Genomic DNA, 23,810 nt, shown 5'->3' with positions numbered 1-23,810 from the left:
AAAATAAAAAATGGAGTCAGGTTCTATATTGCCCTCTATCACATCTAACAGCATGACTGCTTATCCCTTACATCTTCTGTGTAGTTTATTACCCAGTGTAATTTATTTACACATTAGTTTATCAACCAGTCTCCTGCGAGTTGCATGTAAGGAGCACCTGCCAATGCAAATTCAAGGCACCATGCACTGAGTAGAGAAGGAAAAGAAATGACTCCTTTGCAAAACACTTATGACACTCATGTGGGATAAGCAAGTCCTAAATCCCAGCCCTGTCTTCTTAAAGACATTTTGCATTAGCAGCTATCACTGTTCTGTTCCAGGTGCCAACCTCCTGGATGTTCTGCATTCCTGGAGCCCTTTCCCTGCCTGTTGAGGTCCAGAATGCTGTTTTAGGTGTCCACCCAAGTCTGGTGGCTTCTCTGCCCTGTCTGGACTGAACCATAGTGTCCTTCCAAAGCCCTCAAAAGATTGTATGTCAGAGAGATTTCACTGGTAATGTGCTTCATCATCTGGCCAGGATCTGTAATTAAGATGCCTCTGAACTCTAGACTTCCAGCTGCTGAGTGCGTTAACAATTTGAAGGGGTACCTTGCTTCTAAATTGCTTTATTGACAGTTGCAGTGATTCACTGTAAAGGGCTCTCATAAGCTCCCAGGTGTCCCTTTAAAATTTTTTTTTTTAAAAAAAAGCTTCTACCAGGCTGGAATGTATCAGCAAATCCCTTCTTGTCTTTCAGTGAGCCCATTCCATCTTGAAATCTGCCAGAGGTGACCTGTGCCAGCAGCAGCAGCATTTTTGTTGAGCATTTTTTCCCCTTTTTCTGAACCAATGACTAATATATACCAGTTACAAGAAAAACCTGTAAAATGCTGCTTGTGTTTCCCTGTCAGAGTACATTGTCACAGAGCATGGTGTAGACATGGAATAAAACAAAGGCTCCATTACTAAACTGCTAGGTAATCTTGGGTGAGCCATTTTACTGTCTGTGCTTAGGTTATGCTCCTCACCACCCTGCCATGGCTTGGACAATGTGTCCTAGGTCACAGCACGCAGACTTTCAGTTGATGAGGATGTTTTGGCAGTAAGTAAATCTTGTCTGTGGAATGAATCCCATGTAATCACGGAGGACCAAAAAATAAAAAAATATTTAGAACAAAGTTGCCTTCTAACTAGTGTGCCAAGTGGGAATGCATCTGTAGGCTCAAATCCAGCTGTTTGGTGTTTTAAACTAAGGCTGGAGGAATGGGTTTGAGTTCTGAGGCTGAACCGTTAGCAAAAATCCCACTTCTGGTTGATGCAATTCCAGTTGGGAGGGAATGGGTAGAAAGAAAGAGTTTTTGAAGAGGAAAGACTGATTAAAATGCCTCATATTTTAGAGCAGTAGGCATCTGTTGTGACTTGCATTGGTAAGTGTAAGAGTAAAAGAAGGTGTATAGATTCATAAAGATCTGCCAAGCGTTTTTTTGTGCACTGGTCTTATAGTAAGTTCTGGCCAGTGCCAAAGCTGGATTTTGTAACTTGATGAAAAAACTTTGCAATACTGAGCAATGTTGTGCATTCTGAACAGGCACAGAGACGAGATTACAGTTTCATTCCTTATTAGCAGCTGTGGATGACTCCTTAGTGTAAAATACTGTTTCTGAAGATGTATACTGAATGAGAGGAAGGACTGAGGTTTATCTCTCCACAAATGTGTTTCTCAGGGAAGGAGAAATCTAGATTTTTTTTTTCTTTAGTCCTCCAAAGAAGAAGAGAGCTTGATGTAAACCAACTTTGATTTATGTAGTCATTATAACCTGATCACAAAGAATAATGCAATATCGCTTACTCATAACACACTCGCATTAAATGGGTATTCTGGGAATGTGAAATTGTCTCATTGCCAAGTGCAGCGATATCTTTACAGACAACATGTGGACAACTTTGCTGCTTATTTTACAAAGCCGGTAAACCAGTCTACATTTCTGTGCACAGTTTAAGTCATGCTAAACACATTGTGGTACAAGTTAGATATGTTTACAGCTATGTGATTCTTTCTAGTAATCCATCTACTTGTAATTGTTTTATACTTAGGTTGTGTTTTTTCAGAATGAAATAGAGCTGAACGCAGCTGCCAGTATGGGGATGAAGTGGGCAAGGGACAAAGCTGGGCTGGAAAAGTAGAGGCAAGTCATAACATTATGGAAGAAATACATTCAAATGAAGTACTTCCATTTTGTGAAGTCACGGAAAGATTGTGGGGTCTTCACTAGAGCCACACAGTCCCATTCAACATGATACATAAGGCATCATCATACTTGCTGATACCTAGACCTCTTTACTAGAAAGTAGTCCTCTAGTTTTTCACAAAGAAACAGCAACCTAATGGAGACCTACTGCTTCAGACATGTCTGAGGAGTGAATATCATTAAATGAATGAGCTGCAATCTGCCTTTGTTGGCAATATTTCATTTTTCTAGATGCAGAGCAAAATTCTAGATCCAGTCTCCTCACAAATTCCCTTCAGGCTAAGGATTCTATTTCAGGGCTTTTTACCACCTCTTGACTCAGAAGTGACATATTAAGGTATTTTTTTAAACAGAAGAATTAAGATCCAAACACTTCGCACTAGCTGGCTAATTTCCTGTGTGAACAGCTCCCTGTTGGAAGGGACCTTGTACCTGGAACCCCACTCCAGTGGAGACTCCCTGGCAAAGTTCAACAAAAACGCTCAAATAATTTTCCATATGCAACTGAGGTACTTCAGTGGGTGAGCTATTACCAGCCTTGGATAAAGTGGTAGTGTTTTTTTCCTACCAAAAAAAAAAAAAAGAGTTCTGAATATACTGTGGGAAATTTCTTGTGCTATTGTGCTGTGCCTTTAATAGATTCTCTGTTTCTAGAGGTTATCGGAGTCACAGAAGTCAAGTTCCTGACAATAGCTCAGGCTTTCTGGTAATCATCCCAAGCTGCATGATAGTACTTTCAGCTACTGCTTTTAAAAAAGCAAAGTATGTGTTTATTTGACAGCAAGTCAGTGTCCCTGCAAATGAAGTTCATTGGAATTCTTTGTTTTAGGGCAGAGAGCAGAAAAACACAACACAGGAATAAAATAGGGCAGCTTTCCCTGAAGGTTCACTTGTTCACAAAGGAGAAATTTGCCAGATGAGACTTTGTGCTACTGTCTCTGACCTCTATATCCCTCTTAAATAACGAACAAATAAGGGGTGGGATTGTTTGGTCCTGAAGTAAAATAGACTTGCTTTGCCATAGTGTAGTGGAAGCCACAGATTTTAGTTTTAAAAAATAGCCAGTTTTAACCCCCCTGCCCCAAGATATGAAAAATAGCCTTCCCCCTCCAATTTCTAAATATTTGGCTATTGCCAGATGCTTTTTTAGGTCAGTTGCTGAACAAAAGTATTGAGGGGTGGGGTAAACTTGCTTTGGACTGAAATGCAAATTTTAGTTTCTAAATTCAAATGTTTGTTTCTTGTGTGGAATAGTTTGTGCTTCATGTATAAAGAATGACATTTTAGGCACTCAAAAGTCTAGCTCTTAGTTATCTTGCTTTTCTGATCGGTTGGGAGGTGGTGAAGACTGACAGGTCTCCCTCCCCACACCCGTTTCCAGGACGGACCATGGGTTTGGGTCATCACGTAGGACAGCAAGCCTCGGGTTTCAGTTTCCCTCCCTGCATGAGAGTATTCTCAAACCACAACTGAACCATGAAACCCAGGCAAGTCAAAAGAATTTTTTCCACTTTACTCAGCCAGATGCTGACCAGTTCCAGCTGAGGTTAATAGCTCCTTTGCTTCACAGTGTATTTCCAGCATCAGAAGGAGCATGGGGATGGCTGAGCAGTCCTGCCTGGTTCCTAAGGCACAGCACTGAGAGCAGGAATCCAAATACTCAGATTGCATCATTCCTTTGAAGTCACTCCTTCTTTGACTTCAGTTGTGGAAATGATTTATATCAGCTGATCTTTAGAGCCAAAATTAGAACTGTTCTGATGTGACCTTGGACATGCATATTGGATCACCTATCTGGTTTTGGATGATCTACTTCGTAAACAGTCATGTTATTTCCCTTGAGTTTTACATTGTTACCTGTTCGATGGGCTGTTAGAAGCTGAAATTTTCAGGAGAGACCATAGGAAGTAGATGCTAATTTTTGATACTCGAATTAAATTTTGAGTTTAGGCTTTCTTGGAAGATCTCACAGGGAGAGCTTTGTAAGTTTTAGGTGTTATGCAAATGACAGCTATTACTGTTCTCTCTCAGCGCATCAGATGCTGATTTACTGTTTGGATTATCTAATCACTGCCAGCCCAAGTGTTTGGAGTGGAAGTAATTACAGCAGTACTTTCAACTAATTCCTGTTCATGGAGTAGTAGTGAAAATGTTGATCTGAGGGATAAGTGAGCTAAGTATTCATGATGGAATAGGCACCTAAGAGCATTTGGGGCTGGTTCTTGTTGCTGCTGTCAAAACAGATGTAATGACACAAACAGTTCACGTGCTGTCTTCAACGTCAAGAAATACTGACAGTTCTCAGACATGTACTAGATCATGATGGCATCAAAGACCTAATTACTTGCTCTGTATCGTAGCTCATAACAGGGTCTGTGATTAGCTCTCTGTCTTGGGCATATCATCTCTTCTGTGCGTTGACTGCATTGAAGGGCTTTCAGAGCTCCTAGGCAGATGCTGCCAAATTGGTTATTCATAGAATCATAGAATGGTTTGGGTTGGAAGGGAGCTTTAAAGGTCATCTAGTCTAATCCCTTTTTTTTATTGCTTTATTGCTAGAAGTTTAGGGTATCATGTAGTTTATGCTCAGTTAAGATGGTGCTGGATGTTCACCTGTGAGATATGTGTCATGGGAGCATAGAAATGTGACTCTGATAATAGTACCCATTCGTGATGGCTCCATTATTTCATTTTTGAGGGTGCTAAGCAGGCTTCAAGTGAGGGGATATATCTTCTTTTTGAGTTTGTTTATATAAGCTCAGTAGAGAGGAGTTAACCATCAGATCACTAACAGTAATGGGATTCTGAACTGTATATTCAGGAAAAAAATTGTTCATTGTCTCTAATCAAAACAAAATACTTTGTTTGCCTTTAAACTACTATTGCAGTAAAATCTCTCTGCTTAGAGATTCCATTAAGAGGAGAGAACTGACTAGCTCATACAGAAGGAGGAGGAAGTTCAGGGGAGGGACCTTCACGACCTGACTTTTCTCCAGTTTGCTCAAGTTAGCATCATGAATGCCATTTGTTCTTTATATGTGTAGCTGCTTGGGTCATGATGATGATGTCCTGAGGCTCTGGCGTAATGTATTCCAAGCCTGGGACTCCTTTGTTAAAGAATTATTGTAATACAGGAGTGGCACCAAAACTCGAAGACCGGTATTTATATTGTAGGCTGATTTGGCTTTTACATCCTTGGAGGTACTTACGTGTAACAGGTTTTGGGTTTGTGTTGGTTTTTTTTCCCCAGCTGTGCCCTGATTCTGATCTAAATCCAAGAATTAGTCTTGGATTAGTCATTGTTGAACTACAGTAATAAATTCCAGTAGCACCAACTTACAGCCGTCTACCATGCTTGACTGGAGTTGATTGTTAATAGTACTTGTGCTCCTAGTGGCATTCGGAAGGACGATAACTGTCCTGGATCTCTGCCCCGCTGGAGGCAGAGCAAAACTTTATTTCCTTATTTGTGTTAAAATGTTATTCTCCTGTTCTGCCCCTAATTCTGTGTGCTGCTGAGCTCACTGTTGCAGCTACAGCTTTGAGATGCTTGCTGACCCAGAGAGGTGCTTCTGAGTGCAAATGGTCTGAGCAGGACATCATCACCTTGTAGTTGTCCTCATGTGTGTTGTACAATGGCAAATGCATTACTAAAGGTTTCTGTTCTCTTCTATGGGCTCCTAATTGCCAGGTTAGAACTATAGGTTTTTGAAAAGCAAAAGGACTGAATACTCAAACTTTTGACAATCTCTTTTGGGTGGGGTTTTGGAGAGGTTTTTCTTGTCAGGTGTGATGAGGTTATCTGGGCCCAGCAAACAAGATTCTCAGAAGGCAAATGTAGAAACTCTTTTCCAGTATAAGTGGGTGCATATCTGAATTGCTTTTTTGGTGGTAAGCTCTCATTTTGGTCAGTGTCTTGAACAATTAAATTCAAACCCTTGCATTAAACAGAACAGGTTGAGTGGCCAATAAGCTGGAAAATTGGAAGAAAATCTTGATGTGTTCAGCTGGTGCCTGGCATCAGAGCAGCCTGTCCATATGCTAAATGCTTCTGCAGCCAAGTGGGCCAGGAGTATGAGTGCCCACGTGAGGCAGAATAATAAAGCTGGGGGGGAATAATATGGTTCCCTGAACATCTTTATAGGAACAGCTAAAAGCCAGTGAAAGAAGCACAACTAGTCAAATCACAATCATTTCTGGACACAGAAATAAAGTTATAGCTACTTTTCACGGACAGAATTATTTTGTGCTGAATACATTGCTTAGAAACCCATCGAGAGTTCAAAGGAGGGAGTTGCCTTGTCTGCTGGTTACCTGTTGGGTGCTGGCTTAGCTGGAGGCAGTGAGATGTTTTGATGGGTCTCATCACTGATCACTCCAGTGAATTTGTGCTGCGCTGGAGCTCTGCCAGAGCTGTGAACTACTTGATAATAGCTGATCAAATTTTTTTCTTTGAAATCACACTAATTTTAGTGGCGGTTTTGCTTTATTTCTAACTTACCAGGTGTTACTTTGGAATTACTGATTAAATGTAGGCTGTGAACAGTTGGCAAGGCTTATAATTTTTTCCTTCTATACAGCCAGTATGTTATCTAAGCTGAAAGCTATGGTTTTGAATGTAAGAGGATGGTAGAAAGTGCACCACAGTTAAAGAATAGGTGGGAAGATTGCAAGAAATGGGGGCAGAAGTTTCAGAGATGAAGTGGCTTAATGCTGCAGATGGAAAGATGTTTTTTCAACCACTCTGCAGAATCTGCTCCAAGTAACTTGAATTTAAGTTCAGCTGGACCTTGCAAGCAAAACGCCAGTTGTCAGAATGGTCCTTGGTTCTACAGTTAAATGATCTGTCTTTTCCATTACCCAGTGATTCAGCTTCTTCTCCCTTATGCATCCTCATTTACCCTTACACATAGAATATACACTTACAGTTTTATCTCTTACTTGTGTTCCATTCCTACCTGTCTGCTCAAGGTTTCTTCATGTCCGTCTTCAGCATGTAAGACTGGAACTAGTAACAAATCCACATAGAAAAGTGTGTCACTTTATTTTAAAAAAGCTGTTTCCTAGAAAGCCCTACATTTGCAAGCATAATTACGGCTCTTTCTTCCTAGCACCTTTCATGCAAGCCTGCACTGTCTTCATAAGAATTTCTGATTGTATCGTAATTCAAAAGAAATAGGATGTAACTATCCACTAACTTGATTTTTATTTTTTGTCTACCGAGCGCCATTAATTGTAGCTCCAGAGCAACAGCTGATTTATGAGTTTAACTTCTATGCAAATATTAGTGATATTCAAGTCATTAGAGATGCCAAGTTTATTCTCTTGTGTTTCTAGATTTACCAGAGATGCTGGTTAGTATTCAAAAAAGCGTCAAGCAAAGGGCCAAAGAGGCTGGAGAAATTCTCAGATGAACGAGCTGCTTACTTCAGATGCTATCACAAGGTAAGACTTGGTAATAAGGTTGTTTCTCAAACTTGTTTCTATATACAATCAAGAATGAAATCTGAAGTTGTCATGTATTAATTGGCCTGAAAATTGGAACTTTTTTACTATCAAGGTCCTAAACCCACTTGTATGTTCCTCCGTTCAGTAAACTAGAGGCAGAGTAAGTGTTCTATTTTCTGTTTTGTAGCAAATATCTTGCTAAGCTAACGGAAAATCACTTTATTTTTAGAGAAGATGTCCTTTCCTCTCCTCAGCCCTTTAAAATTAGAGCTGAAATACTTTGCAATGACTACTACTCTTCATAATTACAGTAGCAAACAACCAAGGTAACTTGTGAATTCAAAAAGCTGGGTACTTCGAGGTTCCCATTTCACTAGGATTTTGCATCTGTGGGAGACAGTAGACAGCTACAGATATGAAGGGCCACGTGAAAACTTCTTGTGCAGTGGTGATGTGAAAACCTTTGCTAAATTCACCGGTATTAAAAGAATGAAGTTTTTCCCTCTAATCACTTCTCTGGAGTTATGTGCACATTTCATATTCATCTGAGAATTTACATGTGTAATTCTCCTGGGCATGGAGATGAAAATAAGAAACCCTTTAATTTATAATCATTGTTGGCAAAAGCTTAATATGTTAGAAGATTAGGAATTATGTGCATAAATTCCTAGGAGTCGGCGAGCACAGCTCAGCTTGAGGCTGATCTGCACTTACTCACTTGGACATATATTTAGGAGGAAATCTTGAGGGAATACTGAATCTGAATTCAAACTTCTCCAGCTACATGCCATGTAATTTGTAATTTATTGTTCATAAAACCTGTGGCTATTTGTAGTAAGTCATGCCCAGAAATAGTTCATTCAAATTTATATTAAGAAACTTTCAAGTGTCATGAGAAGTGCATTTTTTTAATTTTATGTGTGTGAGGGTTGCACAGTGTGTATAAGACAATTTCCAGCTTTGGGTGAAATGTTGCGTTTATATTAGTATGTCTCTGTCAATTATTGATGCAAATCTGTATTTCTTCCATTGTATTAACGCAATATATCAGCAGCACATGCTGACTTGAACTTCAGATTAGGTAATGGATGTGAAATCCATAAGGAATCTAAATGAGGCTGGATTTTTTTCTCTTCTTTCAAGAAAATCTGTAGGTTGTAACCTAACAGTAGTTTCCTACGTCTGGATCAGCAGACTAAAGCACCATAGAAAGTCCCACTAGCTTTGAGGGATTTTCAGCTTTAAGTCAAGCTTAGTCTATAGTTAACAGTTACTTAATGTTAAACTATTGCTTCTTCTATAAATTCAGTATCTGGATTTCTCTGGTAGCTTATTTGACAGGAATAAGCAATGGTCAAACTCCACAGTCAGTGACTTCTGGAGGAGTAAAACAAACTTGAATGCAGGTCACTTGAATGTAGCGTGCATTCCTGAAAGCACTGGTTCCAGCTGGCGTGAACTGATAGATTATATCCTAAGTCTCCTTTTCAGGAACTGGAGGGTGGCGTCTTCGGGTCTGAGTCTTATGCTGAGTATACCCGAGATGATCAGTCTGAGCTTCTATGGTTTTTTCTTTTTGGTGTCTTGGACCTGCTGAGCTAGACTGCCAGCTCCAATGCTCTGAGCCCTTCCCCTAATCGTCTGTCTGCTTTAGGTCCCAGGCACATAGACCCAGATTAGGGGATGCAGTGCGGAGGTTTCTGCCAGCAAGCCCGCAGTCCTCCTGTATAAAATGGAGAGATCTCTCTTCCCAGCACCACGCCAGCCCGGACGCTGTGGGAGAGCTTTCTGCAGTGGGGTGCAGACAGGATGGATGACTGGGCAGCGATCTCGCTGCCATTTGTGGGAGCCACTCCGGGAACATTTGCCATCAGCATTTGTTTTCCACATTTATCACTCCTCTTTGCCACTCTGTAAATGAAGCAGTGCTAACCAAGTAGGGCAATTTCGATGCGATTGCCCAGGACAGGGGGTTGTCACTTCGGCAGGGTTGCTGTTTGGCAGTGGGGCTCTCTGCGGTTTCCTGATTTTTTCACTGTGATGGCAAATGAGGCTGTCTTCTAATTCTAGAGTCATCAGCTATACAACTTGACAGGTCCTGTTTATTTTTAACGAACCTTACTGAAAGGAAGCTAATGAATATTAAATAGCATTTTCTGGGTAAAAAGTGTGAACTTACAAAGAGCACAGGTGGATAAAAATGAGTTTCGTTTTTAAATAAGCCTTGTAAGTGTGTGAATTTCTAAGGTGGTGAATTATGCAGCTTCTAACAGTATTAAATATGAGGTGTTGAAAAAGGAGAACATGTCAGTGCTGCTGTATACCGCTCTGTAGTTGAAGCGGTTCTTATAAAAAGCATAGCTGATTATTAGTAAAAAGGCCAAAAAACCAATTTAATATGGCCGAGCCTTCAACTAACACTACTTGTCACCTGTTTTTGATGTATAATATTAACGGAACTTTGGTACTCAAGACATCAATCCAGAGGTCTAAGATAGTCATTGCTGTTGTCTTGATGTACGTTTGGTCAGCCAGAGCAGCTGTTGTGCTAACAGCTTGGTGGTGTGTAGAGGCTTTTCTGTGACTATTCTAATTCTGTCACTGCAGGGCAGAAGGCTTCTTCTTGCTGTCTCTGACAATAAAGTTAATCCTCCAAATGAGAAGCCCAGCCAGTCCTGTTAATGTGTCAAGTGTCACTGTGTCAAAAGCTTGTGCTAATGAATCTAAGGGTGAATGCAGTTCCGTCTGATAAATGATACTGTAAGAGGAAAACCTCACTTACAGATTACCAATGTTTCAGAAATATGGTTGTTAACTTCCTACCTGGGTTTTGAAGTGATTCTCAAATGCTGTTGAAAGCAGCATCAAATCTAGAAAACTGAGGAGCCCCTGCTCACCCCATCAATCTCAGGAAAGGTTTCATCCATCATAAAGCTGTAAAGGGTAGAAAAAGAAAAATGATGAATGGAGCTAATTTTTCAATAGCACCTGCCTCCTTCACTGAAGTGTTAAATTCTTTCATTTTGTTTGGGGTTTTTTTTCTGTGATGAATTAAAGTGCAAATGTTACTTTGATTTATTAGTGGAAAGAGTCTGTCCAGAGCATTTGTTCTGTGGGCACCGTGGTGGTACCAGTCGCTGAAGCTGAGTTGCTGTGATCTGAGACCATACAACATCTCCTTGGCAGCTCCGGTCAAGGTCTCTCCTTTATCCATCTGAAGTCTGGGTCACAAGCAGTGTTTCTGAGGTGTCTCGGTGGTGTTTTGGTCATATTGGGGGATCTAATTTGTTCACATTTGAATACGTGATGTATGTGTCCTCTTCTGCAGCCCTGCACTAGAGGCTGAATTTTGACGTCCTTGTCACTCAAAGTTTAAAACAATAAAAGAAATAAGTACTTTTTTTTTATAATAATGACCTTTAAATACTTTCTAATCTTGTTCTTTATTTTTAAACATAGAAAGGTTAAAGTGTCCTAAAATACAGGTCGTCTGAGAACAGTCATCTGTAGCTTGTGAAGTGAACTGGAAATATGCATATACAAACCAAATTGCCCACTTAATTTGGTCCCACAAGGGAGAGAAAATAATTAGGATCCAGGCTACAAAATCTACACAGTTGCCTTTCAGGTAGCTGTCTAGTTTTCACTTGGTGATGTAAATAATCAACCACAAATTACCATATGCTTTAACAAAATAATGTTGGAGGAAGGAAGAAATTCTCATTTCTCCAAGTGACTTTTGACTTTGCGATGTGCCAGAAGAATCCTTAATATTTCAATACAAAACCAACTAATTGCATACTGCTGACAGGAATATACTGATTCCTTGAGGGGATCTAAGTTTTAATCCGATTGTATTAATCTTGCCTTGAAACAGCAGAAGTAATTTAAACAGTCTTTCTGTCTAGTTATGGAATAATCCATTTGGAAAATTGAATTGTGTAATTTGTAATTGTTTTCCAGGCTTGCTAATGCAAAACTGTATCGGTAGCAAATTAAATGTTTAAAGTATGACCACTCTGCTAATAACTGGCTGTTAAACATTTATTTTAATGAATACTATCACTTACTATGAATGAAATGCCTGGTTTGAGGCTTTAAAAGAATTAAAGTAACTTGTCAGGATATTTTGGTATCTTCACTATAAAGCCATACAGCGAGGCTCATGGCAAGTCTGTGGGGCAGGCACGTGTCCCTCTATATGGAAGGACGTATCTTGTGCATGGCTCCGCTGCTCCTGTGAGTGAAGGAGCAGCCTCTCTGAGAATCATGGCAAGAACTGCATCTCAATCTGGTACTCATTCCCAGCTTTAATGTCTTTGAAAAAGCCAGCGTTGGACTCTAGTGGGGTTATGGCCAGTGTGTGTGATTCTGTGTGTGAGCAAGTGAAAACTAGCAGCAGCTGGTGACTTTTCTCACTGAAGAAATGGAGATATAGGCATGGCTGTAATTTTTTTTTTTAACATAAATATATATAAAAATATACTAAAAAATCTATATGAAATTTTACCATGTTATGTATACTTCCTAAGATAGACATGTTCAGGCAAATCTTATAAGCAGGACTGGGCTGGAATTGCAGCAGCAGCATTTTCTATTAAATATTCCCCTGGCATGTCCTGGGAAGTGTTCTACCCGTACTCATCATGGGGTGAATTTTCAGGAAGCCAAGACAGAAGCATAAAGTCCTTAATTAAGATTAAAACACAAGATACTTGAAAACCATTGAATGTGGCAGTTGTGTAGACAATAAATATACTGCCTTGTGTTGTGTTCTGAAAGGCTACCCGTATTTGAGAATTACGTATCAATTCAAACAAAAGTTTGAATGCTGAAGACCATTTTTAGTAAACTGTGTTTGGCGTGTTTTCGGAGGGAATAGGAGAGATGGAAGAATTTTTGAATTGAATTTTTGAATTGAAGCTCTGTCTGCTTGTACTGTTGGTTGGGAAATGAATGATTAATCCCTGTTCCTGGTTCAGAACTCTCTTACCACACAGCTCTGCAAGTATTTTAGTTTTTAATCTAGTGAAATGTATTTCAATTATATGGATTGTCATCTTAACGTAAAGGAGGCTTGAAAGTAAGAAAAAAGGAGGCTTGAAAGAAAGGAGGGGAGAAGTATGCAAAGGAAGGTCTTTAACACCCCACAAAATATCATTCATCTTGTGATTTCTCTGCTAACGCTGGCTTAGGTCTGATATTTGCGGTTTACCCACCTTTTTAGAACTAAGTTTATAAATGCACATTACTTATTAATCGTGGACAAATAAAACATACGTGAATTAAACTAACCATGAAAACACTGTTTTGCAAGAGCCTGGCAGGGGGAAGAGTTATTTAAAAAATGCAAAAAAAGAAAACTTCAGCCTCAAATATTTGCAGGTGTTTGGTGTCTGCTCCTGACTCCTTTCCAAAAGCGTGGTAGAGAGGATGTTAGCAGCCTGCCACTTCTTCAGTGTGAATTCGGTGCATATGTGCCAGACAATTTGAACCATCTGTTGCATAAGGGCGAGCAACAGGAAGGCTGTTTAGGCACCTGGGGTAATGATGGCGTTTTGAAGCTCCTTGCTGGGTGACACAGCAGGTCAAGTATCAAGTGATCTTTAGAGGACTTCTCCCTCAGGAGCACAGGTGCACTGTTGAGCCTTGGCAGGAGGAACGGCTTCTTGGCTAAAGCTGGATCTTGCCAGAAAGGGCTATTGCCACCCTGGAGTACCTCTGAAAGGTGAAGGCAATTTCAGCGGCTGTCCCAAAAGGGAAGAGGGGTCAGCTGCTTGTTGAGTATATTTTTGCCAGACACAAAAATTGAGTGTCACGAGGTTGTATCCAGGACAGAAGGAAGGCATGAGCTGAAAGACTGAATTCAGGTGACTCTTCTGCATGCTATCACTTGTGCCACTGACTTCAGACAGAGTCCCAGAGTGCCAGATTTTGTCCATCTGTTATTCTCCCTGTGTCTGCTAGGTCTGGTACTGAAGAAAAAGTTAGTCTGAAACCAGCTTGGAAGAGACTAGAGTGTGTGCATACTACTGTAGACATTTGGACCTGGATCAGGGGTCAGAACTGGGGGCTACCTGTCTGTCAGACTTCAAAGGGAGATGCTTTGGTGTCAGCTGTGCCGCTCAACAGAAGCAAATGTCATCAGGAAATCTTCGGATGCATGTGAAGACTTTCAGACCGTGCTCTGTGAAATGCCATTATACAAGAGCTCTCAAGCAGTCAATGCAGCACAAAATAACCCAGGAGCTGCCAAATGTTGTAGCTAGCATTTCTCCAAATATAAATACCCTGGTTTTTCCCAGTTCAGAGCTAAAACGTGAGTTACAAAGGATTTGATGATCAGTGAAATGAATGGCACAATACTATTGATTTCAGTATTTCGTCAAGATATCACCCAAGGGGTGAAATCGCCTGCAATTTTATTTGACCAGGCTGTGAGCCAGGGCTCTTGGAGTGCGTTTTTGGTACACGGCTGCTGTGCTTTGCAGTGCAGGCAGTCTGCATTCACACAGGGCATAAGGCGATTCCTGGAAGCACCTGAGTTACTGCAGACTGCTGCAGTGTGCGGGGTTATACTGCGTCCCTGTCCTGTCCCTCCTCGCTTCTCCCAGCATATAGCACTTGGAGGTAGAGGCAAATGATGAGGAAGGGGCTTAGGATAGAGCTTTATAAACATATTAAAAAAAAAAAATCATCCTCATATGATTAAATTGTTCATGTTCACCCTATCTCTGCACCCCTTTTTCCTTCCTCCCCTCCCTGTACACCCACCCTGCAGACCCAGGAAAAGCCCATCAGTCTGAGTTGCCCTTGCACTAACGCGCAGGTCAGGAGCACACTCGCGTGCTCTCTATCTTCAACCTCTGCTCTTATGTTACTTAGGGAGAGTTTTTGCTTATAGAGATGAATTAACTGCTGGTTGATACCGCAGAAAAGCAAAATAGACCACTGTGAATACTGAGAAAGCCACAGATAAGAGATAAATAATGTCTTACATAATCTGCATTGTCTTCTTCATAGCATAGTATACTTAGAGGGAGTACAGTAATAAAAAGCAAATGTAGGAGAAGGCATATTCAAATGAAAACAAATTTTTCTGTTCAGAAGGATGAACTTTGGGATTTCAAGCATGAGCTGATTCTTGTAAAATCTCTATTGGAATATATTACTCTGCATTTGAGATTACAAAGAAGTACTTTACTGCAGTGACTAACTGGCTTTTGAGAGGAATTTATGATAAGAAGGAAAAAATGATTGCTATTCTCAGCTCTAAAACAATGATGCCATTATATTCATGCTTTTTTCGTATTTGGCTGTTTCTAAAGGGGAATGCAGGAGTTGCGAGTTGTGCTGTCATGAGGTCAATTCACCCAGCCATCATACTTCTGGACAGCTTGAGTTTTGCACAACTCCCTAATGGTCCACTGTACCATAAAGTGGCTGTCCTCACTCGGAGGGAGGAGAAGTGAGATTGCTGTGCTGGGCCGTAGGATGGCAGAGGAGCTGCTGTGTAACTTTTGGTGAAACTTTTCTTGACTGGGAGATCTAAAGAAAGAAAATTCTTGGTTGCAAAGCATGTTCATGGCTTCTGTCTTACTCGGTGTGCTGGGTAGATCTTGTTGGAGTGATCAGTTGCCTCTGACCTGAAGTCCTAGACTGGAGGGAGACCACAGGTATCTGAGATATTGGCAGGAGCAAATCTCCATCCCCGTGGCTGGGTTCAGAGATGATGCAGTCCTAGAGCTGCAATGTGGCTACAACACATAAGCAACAGTGTGCAAGGCTGGAAGCCTTTGGGTGGGTAGGGGTGAGCTGGAGATTGGAGTGTGGAGACTGGAAGGTACAGGATGTCTCTGGTAGTACAGAAAAGAGAGGAAATGGGTGATGGATACTCTGTGCCAGTAATGCAGAGGCTGTAGAAACTCATGTAGGGAGATTGGGCAGTAGTTGCAGCCCTAATAAGAATAAAACATGACAACTTGGGGCGTAGAGTGTGGTCTTAGGGATGCTGGGAATAGTGAAGGCAAGATGTACAAGGTTGGAGTCATAGTGAAAGAAACAGTGATCAGAAATGTCTCTCCTTTAGTGTAGGCAGGCAAAGCAAATGTTTTAATCTTGTCCTTCTCACGTTCCCAGCGGTGTTATGAACATCTGCTCCCATCTGGCCTGGAGGTGCATGACTCAGTCTGAACACAGGGTCATTAGTGATCCTGTTTGGGTTGGTTGGTCATTTTTTCTTTCCCAGCCCTGTGCAGTAGCTAGCAGCCTCCACGTGGTCAAGTGTCCTTTGCCTCCCTTGCTAGGATGCAGGGTGTCTCCCTGCCAGCGGCTGAGGCAGCACGTGCTATCCATCACCGGGGCTGACGGGGGCATGGGGGCAGCAGCTGACCAGTTGCCTCCTAACTGCTGAAAGTGCTTTTGGCTCCTGTGCCAGCATGGAGAAGCAGTGTGCTGTTCCCTGACTGATATAAACCTTTTATCATCTCACTGAGGCTCGTCACGGCATCCTCAGGATTCATCGGGCTAGAGAGAATTACTGGGATATCCAGCAGTAGGAGTGTGACATGCCTGATTTTAAGAAATATGCTTTATGTTAGGACAAATCCTAGATAGCGAAATGATTAATTACCAAAATGTATGGCTACATTCTGCTTCTGCTGTTTTTTGTACTCGTAGGTGCAAAACTTCATTAGCATGTTCACTTGCAGAAAATGTAGATGTGCTCAGTATAAATGTCAGGGTGGTTGCTGTCCTGAATGAAAAAGTCTAGCTCTTTTTTCCTCTTGCATTTGAGAAATTCTTGGCATATGAGAAAAATATATGAGAGTTGAACTTGGCAGCTGGCAATTTGTGCTTGACCTGCCACGTGCTGAGCACGATGGGAGTAGGTTATGACAGATTTGTCATATTTAACAATGAGTTTGTTGGTGTCTTGTTAGCACTGGGGGATGCGCTTCCATCACAGGATTTCCTGGAAGGTAAGAAATGCTCACGCAAAATTAAGCACAGTTAGGAAGTCTCAGTTTTGACACTTCTCAAAATCTTGAACCTGGAGGCTATAAAAACATGAGTTCTAAATTTGGCAGCTATGCAGAAGGTTTGGTGTGTTCCCCATGGGATGTTCCTTCCATTATTTCCTCCCGCTACTGCTCCTAGAGTGAGTTTCTGGACATGGGATGTGTTGCTTATTTTTATTTTGGGAGACATTACCCACCAACTGCTCTTTGTTCCTTCCATTCACAGTAAGATTACCTTTTCAGGGGTCTTGCTTGAAAATGTGATTTTAACTGTCTGGTCTTCCCTGTGGAAGGGAACAGGCAATAAATTGACTCCAAGAAGCGAGTGACTTAGGCTGAAGGGCCAGAGAGATGCAGGGGGTGTGCTGGTGAACCCAAGATGCTCTAGAGGAGCAGTTTCTGTTGCTGGACCCTACAAGACTGATAACTCTTTATACTTCCCGAGTCTTACCTATAAGACAAGTACTGCATTTCTTTGTTTAGAGTTGACACAGTTTGATAAGAGACTATTGCACAGGGCTAATGAGACCAAAGTAATGAAGTTTTTAGGTTGTACAGCTTTGGGAACACTTCTGTTAAATTCCCCCTCTTTCTCGCTCTCTTCAACCCCTACCATGTAAAAGAACCAGCAAAATGTTTTCTAAAAATGAATATTTAAATATAACTTCCTGATTCCCTGTCTGGCTGTTAGCCTTTACATTAAAAGGAATTTAAATAATGAAGAATTCCTCCTCGGTCAAATTTAGGACTGCTACTTATGGTTGTGAGGGTGAAAAGTCGATGTTAAAAATATGAAGCAACTGTAGTATGTATTTACTAAAGCTATATACAAGGTAACAGATAAATGTTTATTTTTTTGGCATGAAAGCTGTTTTTCCAACCAGTTTTTGGCAACCAAGCAACAGAAATCTGTGTTTACAAGTCTGTGAATCTTTAAAGCTAAAAAGCTTTCCGATAACTAAAGCTGTGATTTTATTTTTTTTTTTTTAAGTGGACCATTCTAACAAATCCTCACTTTCCATCAAAAAATAATCTAGAGAGCAGCTTTTCACCATTCTTACAGTTTTGTCCTCCTCGATGAAAGCTGTACTGGAATCGGACTTTCTCCTCCAAATGGGTGAATCCTTTAGATTTTTATCTTCATGTCTCTTTGCTTCTGCTACATCAGGTTGGTCTTTGTCATGTCCTTCATGTAAATATTTCTCAAACTGGAGTGAGCTTTGATTCTGCCTGCCTCTTGGCTAAAATCCTGTTCAGATGGTGTTGCACTGAAGCTCATGTACAGACAAGAGAGAACTGGAGGATGTGGCTGCTTCATCATCCAGTGTCTTCCAGTTGATCGTCTAAGGTGATTCATGTCAAGGCTGCATTTCTTTAAGAGCAATCATAGGCATGTTGATGTTCTCTCTCCTTTTTTCTGTCCTTTGAAAGTTGATATAATTCTTTTCTCTCCCTCTCCAGTCAATAATGGACATACATCTTTTCAAGCTCCTAATCAAAACTCCAAATTGTGCTTTTTCAGGTCACAGAACTCAATAATGTGAAGAATATATTACGAATGCCAAAAAGCACAAAGAAGCATGCTGTTGGGATTTATTTTAATGATGACACATCGAAAACCTTTGCTTGTGAGTCAGGTGGGTAAAATGGCAATGCACGTTAGAAAACGTAAGAGCATTAATTGTGAAATTATGGATGTATTATACCTACACACAGATTTTCTGGGCATTTATACAGAACTTGAGGCAGATGAGTGGTGCAAGGTGCTGCAGATGGAGTGTCTTGGAACGCGAATTAATGACATTAGCCTTGGAGAGCCTGACCTGTTGGCATCTGGAGTAGAGAGGGAGCAGAGTGGTAGGTACATAATTGTTGAGCTTTAAATCTTTAATTGCATTATTTTAAAATCTTTTGGACTGTGCATATTAATATCAGAAATAAATCGGTGCGAAATGGTGTTTCTAAGCCCTCCTTCCTGTTTTGTGGGGGTTTTTTTGTTTGTTTGGGTTTTTTTTGGCTTTTGGGTTTTTTTTAATTGCTACCAGAGATAATAAGTACGGTAACTAGAATTATTTTGGAATAGCACTTTTCTTTCTCAGACAAGTTAGTTACTCTTGGAGATGGGGACTATCTTTTGTTGTGTGTTTTCTTGTATGATGTCTGTACAACAGTTTCAGTCTGTGACTGAGGCTCTTTGGCAACATTGCAAAGCAAATAATAAATAGTAATTGCATGCAAAACCGCAGCCCATGGCTACTTCACTTTCCTATGCAAATTACATGCACAAATGCAATTGCAATGTATTTATTCATGCACACAATTTTATTAATTGTTTGCAAATATCAGGATTATGATGGTGCAGTTCTCTTTGGTACCTGAATGCATGCACAAATGTTTGACGCCCTTTGAGTGCAGCATTCTGACTGCCCCAAACATGGAGTGAATTGTGTCTTTGTGTTTGAATTAATTGTTCAAAGTGGAAATAAGGTCTTGTAATAGAGGTGGAAAATAGGAAATTCCTTTAATGACTTGTACATTTAATGGGCAGGGATTTTAGACTAACCTTTTGTTTTTCTCCCAGAGAGATTCAATGTGTATTTGATGCCATCCCCTAATTTAGATGTGCATGGGGAATGTACCTTGCAGATAACATTTGAGAATATCTGTCTTTGGGACATCCAGAATCCCAGAGTAAAACTCATCTCTTGGCCATTAAGTGCCCTCCGACGCTACGGGCGGGACCCATCTTGGTTCACGTTTGAAGCAGGGAGGTAGGTGTATGTTCGCTATATTGCATTACTCTCCTTGGTGGTGCTGGGTGATGCTCTGGACCACTTCTGAAGGTTGTTGAAGGACATCAGAGCTTATCTTCAGACAGAGGCTAGTCTGTACCCTCTGCTAAAAAAAAAATTAAAAAAAAATGTTGAAATAAATATAAAAACAAATAAAAACCCCTCTTAATCCGAGGTTGCAGCTTGAATGGAAGCACTTGCCAAATAAAAGTGCCTGCGGATGGGGGTGGGAGAGCAGGGGGACTGCAGGGTGGAGGCTGACAGCATTGTGTATTACTGTGTAGGGTTGTTCTTAAATAAAGCGTTATATGAGCCAGAGAATTGGATGGACAGATCTGGGAAGAAGGGGTGAACATCATTCCAGAATTTGTACAGTGTGGGCCTTTGGGCGCAGAGTTATGGGTTCTGTACTAGGAGAAGTGGAGAGCAGTGAGTGCCCAGTTGTTTCCCAAAAGCAAGCTGAAGTAATAGAGAAGGGACTCCTGTTTTCCATTGATTATATTCCTGGTTTCCATCTATTTGACAAATGGATTTATAAGAAATTTGAATGCAATTCCTTGTTTTAGAGATGTTGTTCTGTATTGCTTTCTGCAGCTCAGCCTTAATGAGCTGAAGTCTTTGTGTGGCTGAAGTTGGAGCACCTATTTGTTGAACTAAACTATCAAATCCTTTCTAAGGGATATAGATGCATTATTTTAGATAAGCACATTAAAGAATTACAATAGTAAAAGAGAAACAGATCATACAATTAACTTATCTGGAAAGGGAAGAGGCATTTAAAATGTCCATCCTCCATATTACTGCAGAATTTAGTCCTCTCAGGGGGGAAAAGGGTACATTTTTATTTAGCTGATCATGCATTATCCATGATAAGGCAATGCAGTTGGGATGCTAAGGATATGTATTTATTGTTTCAAGTGGAAGACAAAACTCTGCAAAACTCATTACAGGCGGTGTTAAAAGTCGGAAAGAGGAAGGCAAATTAATCTTACCTAGCACAGATTCTAAATAGGGTCTAAATGTTAAAAATCTGGGTCTTGCACATGAACTCTCTAGAGTGTAAGCATTTATGATAGATCAGTGGTACTTAGCTGAGTCCCTGTTTGGTGACAGCAATACAAATATGGGCTAAAATAGTAAGATTGGACTGGGGTGGTAAGACCCATGCGCAAAGACTTTTAGATAACTTCGTTCCATATATCAACAACGTTTGTTTTCTCACTGCTTGGGCAATAGCGTTTTTAGAGCAGCATGGTAAAGTTTTGCTTGTTCATGGTGATCTGTAAACTTAAATCTTACGCTTGGATCCCGTCTGTTCTTGCTTTGGCAGGATGTGTGACACAGGAGAAGGACTATTCATCTTTCAGACCAGAGATGGGGAAGCAATCTACCAGAAGGTTCACTCGGCTGCTTTGGCCATAGCAGAACAACACGAGCGCTTGTTGCAGAGTGTGAAAAATTCAATGGTACAGCTGCTCGTTATGCTTGTTATTTTGCACTGGGCACCAGTGAACAATATGTTTCTTCAATGTGATTTTAAGTTTTGATTCAGAGGTAGTAAGCAGTCTGATTATTGCTCTTATTAAATTGTGCTTGATTTTAATATTTAGGGCAGTATATATAACTGAGGTTGCTTTTCAAGGATCAAAACAACAGGGAAACTTACAGTCCTTGATTTTTGTATTTGCAAAGCTATCAATAAGTGTGAATTAATACAGAGATGATAAGCTCCTGTCAGTGCACATTCTCATTAGGTTCCTTTGATTAATCAGCATCATGAGTTTGTTTGGAAGCATTTCTCATCAGTCTATTTGCAAAATGTTGTGGCTCATGCTCAGTTTTCCATTTGCTAATTGTTGTCTGCACTCCAAGGATGATTTGGAAAGAGTCATATGGTTCAGATTAAACTATGGGGGAGGACTAGATGTTTGTCTGATCTCTCAGTGGATGTCTGTTTTCCAGAAGTGCTTTTTGTGTCTAAAACTTGTTTTATGACACACATGATTGGTAGGAAATATAGGAGTGTAAGGTGCAAAACTAGCATACAGATTGAGAACAGACAGTGTGGCATCTCCAAAAGCATTCTGTCTAAGAAAGGCAGTTTCATGGCACTTGCACCTAATGTGTTTCAGGATCTTACTACCTTTTTTTTTTTTTTAATGAAACCTGTAGAATGAAAAGGTATGTTCTGTTTATCCCATATCACAATTGTTCTCTACACCCCAAGACTGGCAGGTTGACTTTGACAGCAAAATTAGTATCCTGAAGATAACAGGCTTTCTGGAATGTACAAAATGCCCAGAATGGACAACTGTGGAAGAGCCTGGCTATAAACAACATCTCTATTCCAGGCAGTAGTAATTGGTTTGTGTAATCTGCAATAAGACGTATGTTTTTCTCTTACTGTAAACATAAGCACTGCTGTTATCCACAACCATGTCTAATCCTTTCAGTAATTATGCTAACGTCTTGGTTTCAGGGATAAGTTGTAGTGATGAATTATCCCAGTATTAACTGGATGACCCAGCTGGGATGAAACACAAAATGCCATTAGTACTTGTGGAAACTTAAGAAAAGATGAGAAGAGTGGATGTTGAGGGAATGGGGAAGGGAAAAAATTGTCTTAAGTACTTGTATTTTTTTTGTTTTTCCACTTTCTTGGACTTGAGACAGAATGGAAGGCAAATACAGGATAGGAAAGTTATTTCTCTGAATAACAGTCCAATGAGGAGGAGCAAATGAGAAGAGGAAGAGCAATAGGAAACTCTTTCCAAGTGTCCCAACCAATCTTGTGGACTGGGTAACTGATTGCTTCAGCCGAGCGTGCAGGCAAATGGGTAATTCTGTCGTTTGTAGAGCAGGTGGGATAAATGAAATGGGAAAGTGAGGAAAATTCAAGTCTGCTTCTAGACGTTGTGGGTCATACAATGTCTTTACTTTCAACAGGAAAGAGACTAGTTAGTGTTATATATATATATACACATATGTATGTATTTCACACTATATATAGTGTGACACACCAGTTTTCAGTTGACGCTACTGTGTTAACTTCTGGCTGGTGTCGTTACAATGTGGTCACTTCTGTAAAGCCCGTGGGAGAGTGCTGTGTCTGTGAGGATGAAGTACTAACTTGGAGCCTTTCTTGTGGCAGCCTCTGCCCGGTGTCCATTTAGACCACATGCTTTTCCCAGCGCTTGCAGGTTCGCTAGGAAGAGCTCGACACTTTGCTTGCTTTCTTGCAAAAACATTGGAACTAGCAGGTGAACTCTGCAGCCAGCTGCACTGGTATTTTTCCCTTTCCCAGTAAAGTATCATCTAACACCATCTTTGCTGTTTTTGACTTTCGTTTAAAACAAAAAACTTCATAGTTCTAGTTAGCAAAGAGAGGTTTTGTTCAAAAATATCCAAAATTATCTAAGTTGAGACAGATGGGTAGATGATACAAGTACTCAACAGTACCTAAATTAAGCAGATTAAAATTAACCTAAGCTAAGTCAGCATACCTAGCTAACATTTGTAGCCCACCAGGATCAGCAGTGATTGAGTAACCTGTTGAGAGCACAATTTAATTTTCAAAAAACAGAGATAAGTTCAGTAACAATAGTGAATAGGCTTACAGGCAATTTCATATTTGGTGGTTTTACACTTATGTAATAGCATCTTTAATAGCTGACGTCTGATTCTGTGCTGTAAATTTTCCATCTTACAAGTGCCGATAGACTCAACAGATGCACAGTTGCTATAGATTTCAATAGAGAGCAGCTGTACAACCTCTAAAAGCTTTTTCATGAACACTGTGTCCCACCGCAACTCCCAAATCTAATTTTATAGACCTATAGAGTCTATAGGTCTAGACCTATAGATCTATAGAGTTTATAGAGTGCTAAGTGGGGGATAAGAACATATTCCTGGCAAAAACTGGAAGTCTTATAATTCAGTAGCAGAATATAATTGTTTCAGATGAGTCCATATGCCCCTGCATACGAGCTTCCCAAGTCTGTCATAGAAACGTTGTCTGGATCCGAAATAGTCAGTAAGACTTGGTGGCTTCTCTGCGGTTCAAGGATAGTCAGATTTAGAAGTTTAGGCAGAGGATCATTATATCAGTGGAGAACTCAGGTGGCTTATTTTGCTGATTACAAAACATTTGTAATGTACATCTTTGTCCAGATTGATTCTTCTGTATTTTTTTTCTGTATTTTTCTTCTGCTTTTGAACGCTCCAACAAGGAGTTCATTTTAGGTGCTTGCATTTCATGCTCGGCTTTCTATATTGTTTCTATCTCCAAGAATTATTGACCCTGTGTGAATTTTCGTATTAGT

The 23,810-nt window shown here is 40.4% G+C and overlaps 1 protein-coding gene across 1 annotated transcript in view; it reads left to right on the top strand.

Annotated features, from left to right (window-relative positions):
* Positions 1-23,810, top strand: part of DOK5 (docking protein 5) — a 43,987-nt gene that overhangs the window by 12,722 nt on the left and 7,455 nt on the right. Inside the window, exons 2-6 of the mRNA XM_059827263.1 lie at positions 7,566-7,673; positions 18,219-18,333; positions 18,434-18,553; positions 19,278-19,467; positions 20,819-20,954. Of these exons, the coding sequence (XP_059683246.1) occupies positions 7,566-7,673; positions 18,219-18,333; positions 18,434-18,553; positions 19,278-19,467; positions 20,819-20,954 (669 nt within the window). The remainder of the gene's footprint in view (positions 1-7,565; positions 7,674-18,218; positions 18,334-18,433; positions 18,554-19,277; positions 19,468-20,818; positions 20,955-23,810) is intronic.

The sequence above is a fragment of the Gavia stellata genome, chromosome 20 (genome assembly GCF_030936135.1).
Source record: "Gavia stellata isolate bGavSte3 chromosome 20, bGavSte3.hap2, whole genome shotgun sequence".
NCBI lineage: Eukaryota > Metazoa > Chordata > Aves > Gaviiformes > Gaviidae > Gavia > Gavia stellata.
The sequence above is the reverse complement of the archived record's forward strand: the minus strand, read 5'-3'. Positions and strand labels throughout refer to the sequence as shown.